The sequence below is a fragment of the Lygodium microphyllum genome, chromosome 21 (assembly GCF_053477565.2).
Source record: "Lygodium microphyllum isolate KBCC chromosome 21, Lygodium_microphyllum_v1.1.10, whole genome shotgun sequence".
NCBI classification, from domain to species: Eukaryota; Viridiplantae; Streptophyta; class Polypodiopsida; order Schizaeales; family Lygodiaceae; genus Lygodium; species Lygodium microphyllum.
This window is the reverse complement of record NC_141155.1, coordinates 57249512-57266890: the sequence shown is the minus strand read 5'-3', so window position 1 is coordinate 57266890 and position 17379 is coordinate 57249512. Positions and strand designations below refer to the sequence as shown.

Genomic DNA, 17379 nt, shown 5'->3' with positions numbered 1-17379 from the left:
TATCTACACTTTCGAGGTGTTGCATGTGCTAGGCTTGGGGTATCATTTACTTTCAGTTCATAAGATTTGTGCTCTTGGCCTCTTGGTGAAATTTGACAGTGATATTGTTGGAGTCCTTGATCGTGGATTTGAGAAAGGTTCTCCCTGCAGGGTATGAGGAGAATGGCATCCACAAATTGAAGTCTTCCACAGCTCTTACCTCTCTTCTTCTTACTTCTCAGACACAGTTTGAGCTATGGCATGCTCGGTTTTGCCACCTGAACTATGAGTATCTTCGGAAGGCGTTGCGAGGGTCGTTTATCCGAGGTTTGTTGGACATAGTGGTGAGCCATCAGTCATGTCTCCTGCATTCGTGGGAAATTGCATCGGGATGCAATTCCCAACAAAGCTTCGCGATAGTCTACTTTACCTTTGGAGCTTGTATCTACGGATCTTTGTGGCTTGATGAGGACCGAGTCCCTGAAGGGGAGCTTGTACTTCATGTTGATCGTAGATGACTATAGCAGGATGACATGGGTCTATTTCTTGGCATTGAAGTATGAGGCTTTCTCCCACTTCAAGGATTGGTTTCTCTTTGAGAAGAACTGATTTGGCCAACGATTGAAAACCTTGCGTTCAGACAAGGGTAGTGAATTTGTGTCTAATGAGTTTGCTCATTTTTGTGTAGATAGGGGCATTCACCAGGAGTTTGCTAATACCAACACTCCTCAAGAGAATGGCATTTTGGAGCAGAAGAACCGAAGTGTGATCTAGATGGCACGCACCATGATGGAGCATCGACAGACATCTCAGTTTCTGTGGGCCGAGGTAGTGGCTACCGCAGTTCACATCCTCAATCGATCCCCTACTTTGGCCGTTGACAAGATGATACCTTTTGAGGCTAACTTTGGGACTAAGACTGATGTCTTGTATTTTAGGATCTTTGGGTGTGACGCCTATGTGCACATCCCGAAGACATAGCGTGATAAATTCGAGGTGGCTTTCCGACGACAGGTTTTTGTTGGCTACAGCTCTTAGTTTCCCAAGGTTATCGCCTGTTTGATCCCGTCGAGCGGGATGTCTACACGAGCCAAGATGTGTGGTTCGTGGAAGTTCCAGCCACATAGAGGGGGTTGAGGAGCACCTCGTTCTTGGAGATCCAGGGGAGAGTTGGGCTTCCGAGACCGTTCGTTTAGAGCCCGAGCCTCTTGATGGAGATTCTTCTTTTGCTTCACAGTCTTTTCTTTCACCGACTACCCTAGTGGAGCTTCCGCCGGTGGATGCTCCCAAGTCTTCAACGGGTGGAGAGTGATGGAGAGAGGTTCCAGCCTCCTCCTCGTTGGGCTCATGACACACTCTGAGATTCAGGGATCAAGGGGGTCCTTGAGGAGTGGGAACCACAGGATGGTCTACAGAGGTCATGGAGGAACCGTGCACATTCTATGGAGCTTGTTTGCTCTAACTATTGTTTGATGACTCGTGTTATGCAAGATTGAGAGCTCACTTCCGTGAAGGAAGCTTTGCAGTTTGACCATTTGCGGAAGGCTATGGAAGCCGATCTGGTGGCTATTGAGAGGAATGGCACTTGGTCTCTTGTGCCTCGTCCCTCTCACAAGCAGGTGATTGGCATCAAGTGGGTCTTCAAGACCAAGTACCTTAGTGATGGTTCTTTGGACAAGCACAAGGCTCGCCTTGTTGCTAAAGGTTTTGCTCAGCGCCCAGGCATCGACTTCCATGACACTTTTGCCCCCACTGCTCGTATGGCAACTATTCGAGCTATTCTTGCTTTGGCTGTGAAGTCGGCCTTTCTCAATGGTGACTTGCGGGAGAGGAGATCTATGTTGAGCAGCCTCTTGGCTTTGGATCCTCGGGTAGGAAAGTTTACCGGTTGAAGAAGGCCTTGTATGGCCTCAAGCAGGCTCCGTGTGCGTGGAATGAGAAGATCAACTTGTTTCTTCAATCAAAGTTGGGATATCGGTGCTCAAAGGCTGATCCGCAGCTTTATGTGCACACTTCCGAGGTTGATCGTGTGTTGTTTGTGTTGTATGTTGATGATTTGATTCTGACAAGGGAACATGCACAGAAGGTTCGAGAGACCAAGACAACTTTACATCAGACATTCAAGATGATGGATTTGGGGCTTTTTCATTTCTTCTTGGGTCACGAGATTTATCAGTCTTAGAGGGGGATTTTCATCTCTAAGCAGAGATACATTCAGGAGCTCTTGGTGACTTTTGAGATGGAGACTTGTCGGACCATTTCTACTTCTATGGATCCGAACTGGAAGGCCACTTCACACTCAGATTCTCCCGTGACAGATGCTTCTTGCTACTGTCAGTTGATTGGATCCTTGATTTGGCTTCTCAACACTCGTGTTGATCTTTGTTTTGCTGTGGGTCTTTTGGCAGGGTTCACGAGTGAACCCAAACAGGTGCATTGGTAGGCTACTCTGAGGATTCTTCGATATTTGCGGGGGACCTTTGACTTTGGGATTTCTTATCCAGTAGGTACAGATGCTTCAGATCTTGTTCTTGCAGGTTGGAGCGACTCGGATGGGGTTGGCGATGTGGATCAACGGTGGTCCACTACAGGCTATTGTTTTACCTTGGGTACCGGTGTTATCTCTTGGAGTAGCAAGAAGCAGCCCACCGTAGCCCTTTCTTCTACTGAGGCGGAGTATCGGGCTGCGTCTTCCACCACATGTGAGGTTGTGTGGCTTCAGAGACTGTTGGAGGAGCGTGGCTGCCTCCAGACTCGTCCTACTCTTCTGCGGTGTGACAATGAGAGTTGCATTGCCTTGGTCCGGAATCCTGTATTCCATGCCCGGACGAAGCACATTGAGATCCAGTATCACTTCATTCGAGGGAAGCTTCTAGATGGGACCATTGATGTGGAGTACTGCAAGACGAAGGATAATCTTGCAGATTTGTTCATGAAGGCACTTCTCGAGGCTCTTCTTCGGCAGCATTCTAGATCCCTCAGTCTTTTGGCCTGTCCAGGATCTGAGAGGGGGTGTTAGACATACATTTCTTGGACAGCAGTACGGCTATAGTGCCACATTAGCAGAGTACGGCAGGGTGACACATCAACAGGCAGTACAGTGCCACGTCAACGCAGAGTGCCACGTCAGCTGGCTGCATTGGGCCTTCATGGCTTGGTATGTGCCTACGTTGGGCCATCATTGAGCCCCCCCACACTCAATATTCAGCCACGTGACTAAAGCAGCACTCCAGGCCTCAACATGCTGAATATGGCGCCCATTTTCAGACTTTGACCTCCACGTTTTACAGCTGAATGCTTTGTTGCTCATGGAGCACTCATCATTGGCCTATTTGGAGGGCATTTGAGCCATTTTTGGATGTCATTTTGATGCTTTGGCTTGACATTGAGGTTGGGAGCTGATCATTCTCAGTTTTGAAATTGTCATTCACTGCATAACAGTGCTGGAAACAGGGCAGCACCCCTGACACTGACATTTGTTGCTTATGCCTCATTCCATTGGAGCTATTTGATGCCCGTATGCGGTCTACTTCCTACCCGGATGTATTGGGGATGTATGCATTTGGTTTGACCATGATTTTCTTTAGTTGGACAGTTTTCTGCATTATTTTATTCAGTCGATTGCATTTAATGCAGCAGACCTGCTGCTGGGCATTATTTCCTGACTGACTATTTAAAGTCAGATTGTGGCACATTCTTGGACATTCATTCTAATCTTGAGATCTGTCAGAGTTGGTCTGCTAAGACTGATTGTGCTCGGGCTGATGGAGATCGAGGTCCTCAAGGCGGAGACACACGTAGATATTTTCTCTGCACTCGTGTATATTTCTGCATTCCTATACAGCCTACTACATTGCAGATTTTCTGCATTACATTGTCTCCTTTTCTCTCTCTCTCTTCTCTTTGTGTTCACTTTCTCTCAGTCTTTGTCCTACGCTTCCACATTGCTGCACTCTGACAACAAGTTCATCAAATAATTATTTATGCAAGTTAATTAAAAAGGAATCAAGATCTTTTTGTTCTTGTGTCATGACAACCCATATCAAGAAGGGTGCATAACTTGATGCTTTTTCATATTCATTGAGCATTGACATTTAAACATTAGGGAGGTCATAGGCTGATACTTGTTTGCCCATGCTATGAGAAGGAGTTCCTGTGGCCTTTTTGGTGAGCCTTTCGAAGAGCAAGAGATATGACCATGGTGATTCACCATGGTCGATGTCAATGTGGCAATGTCTTCTATGCAAGTCGATGTCAATGTGGCAATGTTCTCGTCTCTTCATTTGTGAATTTTGAATTGGAGGGCTACCCGAATGTATTATGCTCTCTGGAAGGCACTAGTTTATGACCTTGGTAGAAGTTGATAATCTCCGTAACTTTTCACCCTCAATGAAGGTCTGATTAAGAGTGAACAAAAATATGGTAAAGTCCATTTTTTAGTCTTCTTGTGGGTCAGCAAGGGTTGTGGGAATACTTAGCATCATGTAGATATCTTCGTTGATGGTCACTACTATTATAGTTGGTCAGGGTGTAAGAAGCTAGGAAGAATAAGGATTTAGTGTGCAAATACTATTGATGTTATGCCATGTCACATTGACATTGGTATAAAAGGAGAGGATATGTAATTTTTCTTATCTTTTTGACACATTAATACATTACTGTCTTTCTCTCCCATCTTGCTCACAGCTTCTATGGCTTCTTTCTCTTTCTTGTCTTTCTCTCTCCTTGTCACTCTCTTTCTCTCTCTTCCTGCAGTCTTTCTCTCCCTTTTGCACTCTCTCTCTCTCTCCTCTTTCTCTCTCTCTAGTCCACTTCTTGACAAGTGGTTTTAGAGCATTGGTCTTTGATCCATTTTTCCTTCTATTTTCAGTCCTATTTTCTCCATCAAAAATCAATTTCAAACAATTACTTGATAAAGACAATGACTAGTGGAGGGTTGTAGACCATCTACAGTTAGTAAGAGACTACCTCTGGAGATCTCCAAGGTTAGATATGGCGGCAGGAGGCTAAAGTAGCAGGTTGTTATCAAAATTTCATGTTATTTGGAGGTAACAAGGCTAAATGAGAGTTAATCGGGCTTAGTTTAGGGTTAAACAGTGGTTACTTTTCAAAAGAGGTCTTCCTTTCCTCTTTTTTCAAGCTTTGGCAAAGCTTCCATGGAGTTTTTCAGGAGAGATCTTCTCTTCACTGATCCTTGCTGTTTTTCAACAATGGCATGCATAATGGCCTTCTAGGCATCAAATGCTACAGGTTGAACACCATTTTCATGATTGTATGAACAGCCACGTGTGTAGGACAGCAGCCCAAAATTTGCATTGATCTTTTTCAGCCTGTTCTTCATCAATCTTCAGCTAATCTCCAGCACTGATACTTCTCAATGATCTTTGGCATTGTTTACTTCAACTCTTTGATGTGTGGACTCTCGAATGAGGCTATATTCTTCATCCTTTCTCTCTCTTGAAACCCTAGGTGAACAGTCCATGGGCAGCCATGAAAGCTTCAGCCCAAGCTTTCATTCTTCAACAATTTCTTGAGGATTCTTTATCAATTCAGCCCGTAATACCATTTCAGTGAGGATTCTTCAACAAATTGCAAAGATTTCAGCTCATGGAGGACATTGGAGCTCATATTGAAGGTTTATTTTAGGGCTTTTCTTCAAGAGGCTTGAAACTTTGGTATTCAAGTGTTCAAGCAAGCTCGGGGCATTGATTCTTCACGGATTTGATCATATTGGAGCTCATATGGACTGATTTCATGGATATTTTAAGCTTTATGGTGGATTCATGGTGGATTATGGGGAATTCTTCCATTAATGGAATTGAAGCTGGCATCTATCATCCTCTTCAAGCTTAATCAAGGTATTTCTCTTGCTTAATCTCTGAAATCTCTCAATAATCCACTTGCTAATGCTTTTTCACTTGTTGATGAGAGATTATTGATCAATTAATTCTTTGAATTAATCAATATATTAGAGATTAGTATTATTCCTATTAATCTCAGCCATTTCATTGAATTTCAGCCGCATTGATCCAATCATAATCTCATCATAGGAATCATTTGCCAAGTTTGATGCATAACCTTGATTTGTTTGGTTAAATTCTTTTGTCCAAGCTAAAAATTTTAAAAGGGTAAATACATGCAATCAGTGAGTCATTGATTTGCATCGGTAAGATCCTCATCCTATCCAAATTTTCAAGAATTCATCCAATTGCATCTCATGAAAGGGACTGAATGAATATTTCAGAAATGCATTTCATGCTGGTTGATTAGAATAGAATGCCATTCCTATGTTGATATACCCATCGAGGAAAAGGTAGATGTTGGGGGAGATAGTGGGACAAAAGAGAGGTGACCCTTCCTCACTATCGAAGATCCCGAAAGGGTGCAATCAACTGACCTGGGGGAACTTTGCCCACCTCCGGGTGATTCGGAACTTGTATAGGGAGCTTGTCCTACCGTTTTATCCCTCACACAGGTACAACGAGTGGAGAATTGAAGATTAAAGAGTTTCCAAAGGCTCAAGTATCTTCAGGATCAAAATAGGGTAAAACAGAGCAGGGCATTTACAAGTCCATATAGGTACAAACTTCATTACTGAAGTACAGGTGCAGGTACTATAGGGTACCCATAGGTCCTACTCAGCCTTCTACAGGGTTTGGTAGCCATTTGGGGTTACTATTTTACCTTACAGGGTGTAAATAGGGCATTCACTGGTTAAAACAAGGTGCAGGCCTAGACAGTTCAGACTCAAAGATTGAGTTGCAGAATTTTCTGTCCTAAACCTGTTGTAGCATGCTATAGCTCATCTCAAAGAGGGCATTCTTAGCTTTGATTTGAACTAAAAAGTTTTGGAATCAGAGTTTCCTAACCCAAGTTATAGTCATTTTTTTGACAGGGGGTATTGCAGGACTGCACTATTATGGTATGGTATAAAAGCAAAAATAAGGTCCAGGATGATTATGCTCAGCAAATCAGAGATTCCATGTTGGAGAATGTACCCCAAGAGAGCCTTGAAGAGCCTCAACAACATGGAGAAATCAGTGCACTTAATAATACCTTGTGTGCACATGAACAAAGGCATCAATAACGTCCTAATGGACCTATTATCAAGAGTTGAGCAAATGGTTTTATCTACTGATCAAACAAAGTCTTCCATTGAGAAGTTAGTGGATTCAATGATTTCACAAATAGTTAATATGAAATAGGTGAGACTTCACAAAGACATGATGACTATTTGGGCAGTTTGAATGGAGCCAACTCTTAAGATTTTGGGCTAAATACTCAACTTCCTAAGGGTCCTCTATCAACGGGAAGTTTGCATAGTGGTTCTCAGCCACCTATTGGGAGATTTTAATCTCAATTTGGGGGTTCAATGCCTGGCACTCATGATCAGTCTATTTTGGGGCAGCAACCATTCCATGAAAGATAGCTGAAAGACAAGATTATTTTAGCCAAGTTCAATGGTCAGTTATCTTCACCATCTAATTTAGAGGAGTGGGCCTCTAAGATAGAATCTTACTTTGACATATTTTCCAAAACTGATGACATGAAGATTCATTTTGCTTCTTTGTATTTGGAGGGATTTATGCATACTTGGTGGAGGTATATAAAAAGGGAAAACATACTTGTAAAGAATTGGGAAGCTTTCAAGGCACTTATGGCTGAAGTATTTGTCTCTCCTCTTGAAAAAGAGAAATTGGCACAGAGATGGTATGGTTTGGAGCAAAGAGGCCTAAGTGTAAGAGAGTACACTAACCAATTTCTCAATCTCACCATGTATGTAGAGAGCATCAGTGATGAGGCAAAGCTTCACAAGTACATGTATGGTTTAGAGCCATCTTTATCAGCTGATGTCATGGCACAAAACCCTACTTCTCTCTTTAAGGCTATTGAGCTTGCGGAGCGCTATGGAAGGAAATATAGAAGAGAATCTTCATTTCAGCCTGATTTTGGACAGCCAAGGACTTTTTTAAAACAAGGGGCAAGTTGGTAACATTTATGGCAGCAATCATGTGCCAAATGGGGGCTTAAGAGTGCCAACTTATCCACTGTTCAATGCTTCAAGACCTCAAAGTAATTTCAGAACAGCAAGCAGTCCTAGAGTTGACTTCAAACAAGGGGACACCAAGCCTAAATCCATTTCAGCCAACATGAATTCTAAGTCTATTCCTATGGATCTCTACAAAGAAAGAAATGAAAAATGCTTATATTTCAAGTGTGGGGAAAAGTATACACCTGATCATGCCACAAAGTGTGTATACAAAAATGTCAAACCCGAGCTTTAGAGTATGTTAGTCTTTGAGGATCTTGAAGATGAGATTGATGAAACTAATGCTGAAAATGATGATCTTGAGGAAGAAGTTGGGCAAGAGTATTTTTATGATCCAGTCGACTCTTTTCCTTTTGATCCAGGTGGGAGTGTTTCTTTCGACCTAGGTGGGACTTATCATGAGCCATTTGCTGCCACTAGTTGTTCCGTTTCCATGGATGCATGGACAGGTTCTAAGAGCTCTAATACACTCCGTATGAAGGGTAACATTCATGGAAAGGCAGTGTTTATTTTGATAGATAGTGGTAGTACACATAGTTTTGTGAATAAGTCCATTATAGACAAGCTGAATTGTATTCCCATTGATTTACAGCAGCCCATTAGAGTTCAAGTGGCCAATGCTGAAGAAGAAATCAACACACAAATATGCCCACAGGTTTCTTTATAGCTGGCTGAAAATTTTAAAGCAAAAGTAAACCTGATTACTTTGGAAATGGGACCTATAGACATTGTACTCGGTTGTGATTGGTTGATGACATTAGGCAAAATCACTATGGATTTCTCACACTTGTATATGGAGTTCATATTCAATGGACAGCTCATCCATTTACAGGGAATTCCTAGTAGATCAAATTTTCAGCTTATCACTATTCAACAACTCAAAAGGGAGTTCACAAATATTTGTTTTGCATTTAAATAAAGAGATGGAAGATTAGCCCAATAATTCAGCAAGTCATCTAGCCTTGACAGCTCTTCTTGAGGAGTATAGGGATTTGTTTGAGGTGCCTTCTTCATTGTCTCCCAAGAGAACAAAAGATCACCCTATTGATTTGGAACCTAACTCAAAGCCAATCAATAAGCCACCTTACAGATTATCCAAATGTGAGGGAGAGGAAGTGACTAAGCAAATCAAGGAGTTTCTTGAGATAGGATTCATTGAACCCTATGCATCTCCAGTTTTGTTAGTAAAAAAGAAAGATGGATTGTTCAGAATGTGCATTGACTATAGGGATCTTAATAAGATCACAGTGAAGAACATGTATCCGATATCCAGGATTGATGATTTGCTTGATGAGCTCAAGGGGGCTCGATTCTTTACGAAGATTGATTTGAGGTCAGGGTATCATTAGATCCACATGCGAGAGGGTGATGAAGTCAAGACTGCTTTCAAAACTGATCATGGGCTTTGTCATTTCTTAGTGATGCCATTTGGACTTACAAATACTGTAGCTACCTTCTAGAGCCTGATGAATAAGATTTTGCAGCCTTTCCTCTTTCGATTTGTCTTGGTATTCTTTGATGACATTTTGATTTACAGTAAGACTTTACAGGATCACTTAGCACATATGAGGAGGGTTTTTGATATATTGAGACATTATAGGCTTTTTGCTAAGGAGAAGAAATGTTCTTTCATGCAGAGTGAAGTGGATTACTTGTGACATATTGTCAGTGGAAAAGGGATACAGGCTGATCCCAAGAAGGTGCAATGTATAAAAGATCGACCAACACCTACTACTACTTTTCTTAGAGTATTTCTTGGTCTATCTTTATTCTATCGCCGATTCATCAAGCATTATGTGGCTATTGCAGCTCCTTTGATTGATAGGTTGAAGGAGGCTTTCTTTTGGGATGCTCTTGCAGATAGTAGCTTCAACTAGTTAAAGGAACTCCGCACTTCTGCTCCTATCTTAGTATGCTCGGACTTTTTCAAAGAATTTACCATTCAGTGTGATGCCAGTGGTCCTGGCATTGGTGCTGTTTTGTTACAGGAGCATGGAGTGATTGCCTTTGAAAGCCGTAAGCTGACAGATAAAGAAATGACCATGAATGTTTATGACTAGGAGATGTTGGCTATCTTGCATGCAATAAAGAAATGGCACTATTATTTGTATGGCAATCGATTCAGGGTCCAGAGTGATCACAGGGTTCTTAAGTATTTCCTTACCCAGTCCAATCTTACTTCTAAGAAGCGTAGGTGGGTAGCTACACTGCAAAATTATGACTTTGACATAACTCATACGAGGGGTAAAGACAATATAGTGGCTGATTTTCTTTCTCGTATGTGGGCTTGCAAAGTTTCAGCAATGATTGAACTACATAGTGATTGGAATGAAGAACTACAGGAGGCTTATCTTTTGAATGAAGAACTCAGCCATATTTTTCAGAAATTACAGCAAGGTCTTATGGAAGAAAACTCGCATTATTAGCTTAAAAATGGCCTTATTTGGTTAAATGATAAGATTGTCATTCCTTCTACCTCTTTTTTTACAAGGAAAAATTTGGAGGAACTACATTCTTCACCTTTAGCTGGACATCTTGGAGTTTTCAAGACCTATGATAGGATCAACAAATGTTTTTATTAGAAAGGGCTGTGGAAAGATGTCAAAGACTTTGTCATGAAGGGTATGCCTTGTCAATAGAATAAGGATAGCACTTATAAGCCAGGTGGTTTCTTGCAGCCATTACCCATTCGTACAGGCAAATGGACGCAAATTACCATGGATTTCATTACTGGCTTGCCTACTACCAAGAAGGGATGAAATAGTATATATGTGGTGGTGGATAGACTCATCAAGGCAGCCCATTTCATTCCAACCAAGACTTAGTTTACTGCCTCTTAAGTGGCCAGTCAGTTCATGGAGCAGATCTTTAGACTTCATGGATTACCGCATGTGATTGTTCATGATAGAGACTCAAAGTTCATGAGTAAATTTTGGCAGGTGGTATTTAAATCTATGGGTATTAAATTGGCTCCTTCTATGGGCTATCATTTACAAACTGATGGACAGACAGAAAGGGTAAATAAATGGTCAGAGACTTATCTTTGCTATTTTTGCTATGATGTCCAAAATTCATGGGATTCTTGGTTACACTTGGCTAAGTTTGTCTACAACAACTCTTCTCATGCTAGCATTGGAGTTTCATCCTTTGAGGCTATGTATGGCTATAAGGTGCCCTTGCTCACAGTCATCTTTAATGAAAGAATCAATCCTCATGGGAAAGAAGTGTTAGAAATAATGCAAACCCTTCTTTAGCAATGTAAGATAAACTTGAGGAAAGCTCAAGACCAAATGAAGATGTATGCTGATGAGAAGAGACGGCCTTTAGAGTTCCAAGAAGGAGATTATTGAAGGTGCCCAAGTCTAGGTATTCCACTTTGAAAGATGGATCTAATAACAAGCTTGCTCATAGATTTTATGGTCCCTAGCGGATCCTAAAGCGCATTGGAGACTTGGCATATAGGTTGGAGCTGCCCTCTTCTACAAAGATTCATAATGTCTTCCATGTTAGTCAGCTCAAGCCTTTCTATGGTGATTCAGTTGATACAGTTGATAAGCTGCCACCTATTGATGAAGGTCTTATTCAGTACATCCCAGAGATTGTCATAGGCTAGTGTGAGAAGAAGCTTCGATCTCGTTCTATCATGGAATATTTTATCAAATGGAGAGGTTTACCACTTGAGGAAGCTTCTTGGAAGCCTAATTTTATATTGGATGAGTTTCCTTTCTAAAGGGATACATTAATGGTTGAAGCCTATTGATTATAGAGCTAGTTTTGGTGCAGACCGGGTCAGGACAGCACACTGTTTTAGAACAGTTTTTATTGTGCCTAATTCTCAGAATTCAGTCACCTACATAGAGTCAAAGTACTCGTCAAGAGCTATGTTTTGACATGTGGTATGCTTCATTTGGACACTTCTACTAAAAGTTATGGCAGATTTGGTCCAACAGGGTTTGTTTACACAGCAAGCTGTCTATTTTATTTTGAGTTTATCAGTTGAAGATCTTATGACTCCATATACTTTTGAAGCATTCTTGATTATGTATATAGCACTCTTGTTCTTTCATTTTAGTCCATATATCAGTCATTTTTCATTCATTTTTCCATTTGTGAAGTTGTAAAACAGAGTTGTACTCTATTCTATCCATCTTTTTCTAGTCTTTTAAGTTTGTTTTTGAGGGCAAAAACCTTTGGGATGGGATGGATTGTAAGAAGCTGGGAATAATAAAGATTTAATGTGCAAATAATATTGATGTTATGCCATGTCACACTGAAATTGGTATAAAAGGAGAGAACATATTGATGCTATGCCATGTCACTCGGATATTGGTATAAAAGGAGAGGACATGTAATTTTTCTTATCTTTTTGACACATTAATACATTATTGTCCTTCTCTCCCATCTTGCTCACAGCTTCTATGGCTTCTTTCTCTTTCCTGTATTTCTTTCTCCAATTCTAGTCTCTCTCTCCTCGTCACTCTCTTTCTCTCTTCTGCATACTCTCTCTCTCCAGTCCACTTCTTGACACAGGGCGACTAGGGAAAGTAGTAACGTGGCATTTGGCTCTTGAGGTTTCTGTCGTAACTTGCCCTAAGATGTATTGGGAAACAAATCCAGCTATCAAATTATGGAGTGCATATCACGCTTGCATATATATGTGCATGCACAGAGCTACATGCACATCATTCTCAGATGAAGCATAACCACTCATGTGTCATTGCTAGGAAAGTCCTCCATTCTCGACTGTGGTTGCCCATGCTCTTCAAGAATGCTGCCTCAGGTTAAGCAGCATGATGAGTGGCAGTGCTATGTACAAGGTCCGCCAAGTGAAGGACAAGATGGAGTTGACCCGTCATAGGATGTCAACCTTTTGAAAAGTGGGGTGTTGACTTTGTAGGGCCCATGAATGCCTGCACATGAACACCTGGTTCACCATGCATCATATGTGCACACACACACATCCATTGACACCATGAGAACATGCCAAGAGAGATTTGAAAAGAGCAATAGAGTGGAATCATTCAAATGACACATTGAGACCCTCTGTATGGGAGTCTAAATCTAGTTGTACAGTAAATTCTGCTGCTGAAGCATCATTTCAATTCCAGTACCACAGTATATCCTGTAGCGAAGCATTGTATTGATAATTTCTTCTACTTTTGTAGGTCTGATACAAGCAAAATCTTCGTGGATATAGGACTTGGTTTCCATGTTGAGTTTACTTGGTCTGAAGCCCTGCAGTTTATTACAGTAAAGCAAGAAAGGCTATCCAGGTCATAATTCCCAGGCATAAGCACTCGTGCATTCATGCATGCCGTATGTATGTGCTCACACTTGATGTATTTTGATGCAATATTTTGTCCATTGTCTAAAGTTGAATTTAATATATAATTGCACCCATGTATGTGTGCACTTGTGCATTTAACATTTCTGTGTGTCCACAGACATATTTGCATGCACTCTATTTGTTTATGTAAATTTGCATGCTGTTGCTGCATGCAGTCATTTGCATGATTTTCAGTTACGAGTTTGTTATGTGACTGGTCTGGCGTCACAGGCAAGTAGAGGAGCTTACACATCAAATTGCCAATATCAAGGCTCAAATAAAGCTGGTAAACTGTTTCCCCTCGTGACTGATATCCGAATGTTTGTGCCCTGTATATTCATTCAAGTCGCAGTTGTTGTTGCTGCTTGTGATTATCCAGTTGAAATTCACCACTCATACATGCTCAACTTCTTTTCAGGTTGGCGAAGGAATAAGAGAAATTTTGAATCTATCTCAGGAAACCAAGATACACATCTAGCAGCTATACAGTAAGGACTCATGACTTGTTTTATTAAGCCAGCCTTTTCATTTGGGTAAGTGTCTAAATATAGCATGTTCTCAAGTCATCTCATATAAGAGTCATTTCAATTCATCCCTGATTGATGCTGCTTTCAGCACAGCAATACAAGTATATTCATAGGGAATATATGAGCATGATATGGGCAGACAGGCTGTTAAGGATCCAAGAGGCACCGATTTTCTGAAGAGACATAGCCGACAATGCCATGGAGTCGTTCCTCTTGGGTCATGAGGTTAGTGGCAGATCTCTTGAGAGGTTGGACTATCACACGGAGTGAACCATAGTTGGAATTGTACTCATTTGGTTGGTTGAATCATATTGGACATTCTTCACATATCTTTTGCATGACATACCAATCATACATTGTAATTTGGGTTTCTAAACCATGTATATTACCAGGGACAAAAATGTTTAATTGGAAGAACATGCCACGATTTTAGATTCCATTGCTGTGTGTTACTGAAGGTTATGACTATGATCTATGCATTCTATTCATCTATTCTAAATTTGTCTTTATGACTTAAAGAAAATAATAGTGTCGCTTAATGGTTAAGGCTTCGGACTTGCCAATTGTACTTCCATGCTCGTACGTTTTGACACACGAAGACAAGGAAAAAACCTATGGTGGAACTGAAAAGCCTAGGCCCAAAGACTTCCACCTTGAGAAAGATAAATGTCAAAATACTTCTATTTTAACTTCCTTGACTAGACCTCTTGTATGTACCAATGGCTATATGTGTAACTAGTCACAAACACTTCGGTGCTTTGCCTTATCTCACTACCCGTATGATCCAACCAACACATCAGCCACTACCTATGTATATGACATATGATATGCCACAAAATATTCCATTGATTATTCCCTAACCCTTACTTTTTTTTTTTGCAAGTAAAATGTGGCTGATTATATTACTCAAAAAACTGATTACAACAGAGTGCTCATGCTCAACAGACTAGTTGGAGCTGATGCAAAGTCACCAATACATCATGTATACAAGCCTCTCAAGGCGGTTTGGGGGGGATGGGGGTAAGAAGCCATTGGGGGGGGGGGGGGGGGGGGGGTAATATCTCCAACTGGGGCTGTTTGCGTGCATCATGAAGAACAGACCTTGGCCGCCCCAAGTACGCATGAAGTGACCACGGAGCTCTCGACGAGCCCTGGAATCGCCTTGTACTTGATCCCATTGGCCGCGGAGGGAGTGGATGATGGAGGTCTAGAGCTTTGCTAAGGTCGCATGTGTTGAAAGTCTCTCTTCGCCGAAAGCCTCTTGACACTGCGCCTTCCATATATGCCATCCGGTAAGACTCTCTATGATCTCCCATACCTCCGAGCGGTCCGCTGTGGGCTCCAGTACCTGGTGGATGGGTAGAGCCTCTAGACCGACCACTGCGCACGACCCTGCCTCAATCATGAATATTGTGTCTTGCATCCTGGCCTCATACAAAAGGTGACGACGCTGGTTGATTGCTTGTCAACAAAAAGCTCCCCATGAGATACACCCAAGGGTGGGTGCTATACGGCGAAGGATGTGGTATGCTCCTCTCCACACGAGCTGCGCCTCCTCACATGACCAAAAGCAGTGCTTTGGGGTTTCCAAAGGGTGATGTGTGCAGTGCTTACAACCTCCTTTCTGCATTTGGGCAAGCCAACTTTTAGCCACCAAGTCTCCATGTGTCACCAGTCATAAAAAGTACGACACGCTCCTTGGCCTTCAACTGTCTCATAGGCAGCGCCAAAAGGTCCGTCAGAAGGGCTCCGTGATGCTGTGCTCTGCCCAGTGCCTGCTGCATGACAGCGCCTAGTCCATATTCTCTTGCATCAATACATGTCTGCTAATCCTGGCAGTGTACTCTAGGAACCTGGGTGGCTTCTTGGCGACAGCAGAGGCCAGCCATATCCACTCTCCTAGATCCTACTCTAGCTCATCAAGTGGTATGCTCTCTCAGATCCAAAGGTGCTACTCCCTGAGCTTCTAGAAAACATAGGGGTCCAGTTGCCATGTCTTCCCCTGAAGGCCCACCACCCGAATCCTCCTCCACAAAAGGGTGGCAATCTCCTCGTCTTGCTTCCCTCTGTCAAGGGCTAGATATCCCCTCTCCTGAACGGCGAAGAAAGTCCCCTACGGGGCACCACCCACTCTACCTGCCACCTGAAGGGGGATGCTTGTTGATGAAAACCTAGCTGCCCATACCTTCTTGGGCTCTATCGACTCTCGTATCGGGGAAGCAAGCCACTCCGGAGGTATTGCCGTGTCTCTCTCTTCTCAACTCTACTCCTCTCTGGTAGCCTAATACTCGCTGCAACACCTCATCCGCCATCCTGTACACCTCCGACCATGTCCTGATGGTATGAGCTGGGCCGGTCTCCCATCCAGCCCACTGGATGTGGGGGTGCTTACCTATCTATATCTCATCTCGATCTTTGACTTGAGGGTTCCAGATCACTGGCTAACGGTCTATTTCCTCCTAGTAGCCTGTGGGGCTTTGGATTAGGGCCTTACAGAGGCCCTGCCACACGTGGAGTAAGCTGCGAAGGAAAGGTGATCTAGGGGGGGGGGTGATCTGGGCTAATGTGAAGATCCATCTCAGGGACGGCCTCCACTCACCGCCAAGCCTCAGTCTACAATCCTGAAGGCCCTCCTGCAATAAGACCTTCCAGGTCTGCTCGTCTGGTGTGAGACCGGGGAGAACTAGCTTGCCCAAGAGGGCCATACTTTGATACTTTGGGTCTATGATTCCAAGCCCTCTCTCTGACCTATGTCATATGATGGTCGCTCACGCCACCTTGGCCCTGGAATCCCTGGAACCATCAGACCCTGACCAAAGGAAATTCTGCAATAGGCGGCGAAGCTGCACTGCGCACGATGAGAAGCACCAACATGAGGTGATGTACCAGGCCGTTGCTAGAAGGACCTGGTTAACCATCAGGGCATCTGGATAGTGAGAGGAGAACCGTGCTCCAGTAGGTCAATTTCCTCCGAATAGAATCCAAGACAGGAAGAAATTGCTAGGTAGGAGTGATGTCGAGTTCCACCTGGAACCCTAGGTATCGAACGATTTGCCCTTTGCTCACCCATCTAAATCCCAGGTGGACTCCCCACTCCGTGCTGGAGTCCGGGTCTGTGAGGAAACCAATCGACTTTCGCAGTTGATTTTCGCTCCTGCTACAAAGCAGAACACGTCAAGAGCTAGCCTCACTCTCTCCAGTATCAACTCATCGTCCTGTATGTAGAGGGCTATATCATTTGCATACTTTGAGTCTAACAATTCAATCTCGTTTCTCACCGGAAGTCGGAGGCCACATAATCCGCTCACACGTGACTTGAGGAAGTAAGACATCGCCTCTGCAAAGAGTAGGAACAGGTATGGGGCCAGGTGGCAGCCCTGTCAAACCGATCTCTCTAGCCGAAACTTCTCCCCTTGCCTTCCTCCTATGAGAACCGTGCTGGTGGCCGATCTGTACATGTCAGAGACCCCATGAATCCAAGTGTGGGGGAATCCCAA

At 42.9% G+C, this 17379-nt stretch overlaps 1 protein-coding gene across 4 annotated transcripts in view; it reads left to right on the top strand.

Moving 5' to 3' along the window:
• LOC148018034 (uncharacterized) overlaps positions 1-14338 on the top strand; it is a 35925-nt gene extending 21587 nt beyond the window's left edge. The window contains exons 4-7 of one of the 4 annotated variants that reach the window (XR_015687619.1): positions 13195-13302; positions 13587-13641; positions 13774-13888; positions 13976-14337. Coding sequence is in view for 2 of the 4 variants with exons in the window: in XM_087661170.1 (XP_087517296.1) it covers positions 13195-13302; positions 13587-13641; positions 13774-13833 (223 nt within the window). In the remaining 2 variants the exon portion in view is untranslated. Of the gene's footprint in view, positions 1-13194; positions 13303-13586; positions 13642-13773; positions 13889-13970 lie in introns of all 4 variants that reach the window. The other 3 variants (XR_015687618.1, XM_087661170.1, XM_087661169.1) reach the window with 3 other exon arrangements.
• Positions 14339-17379: the final 3041 nt, after the last annotated feature.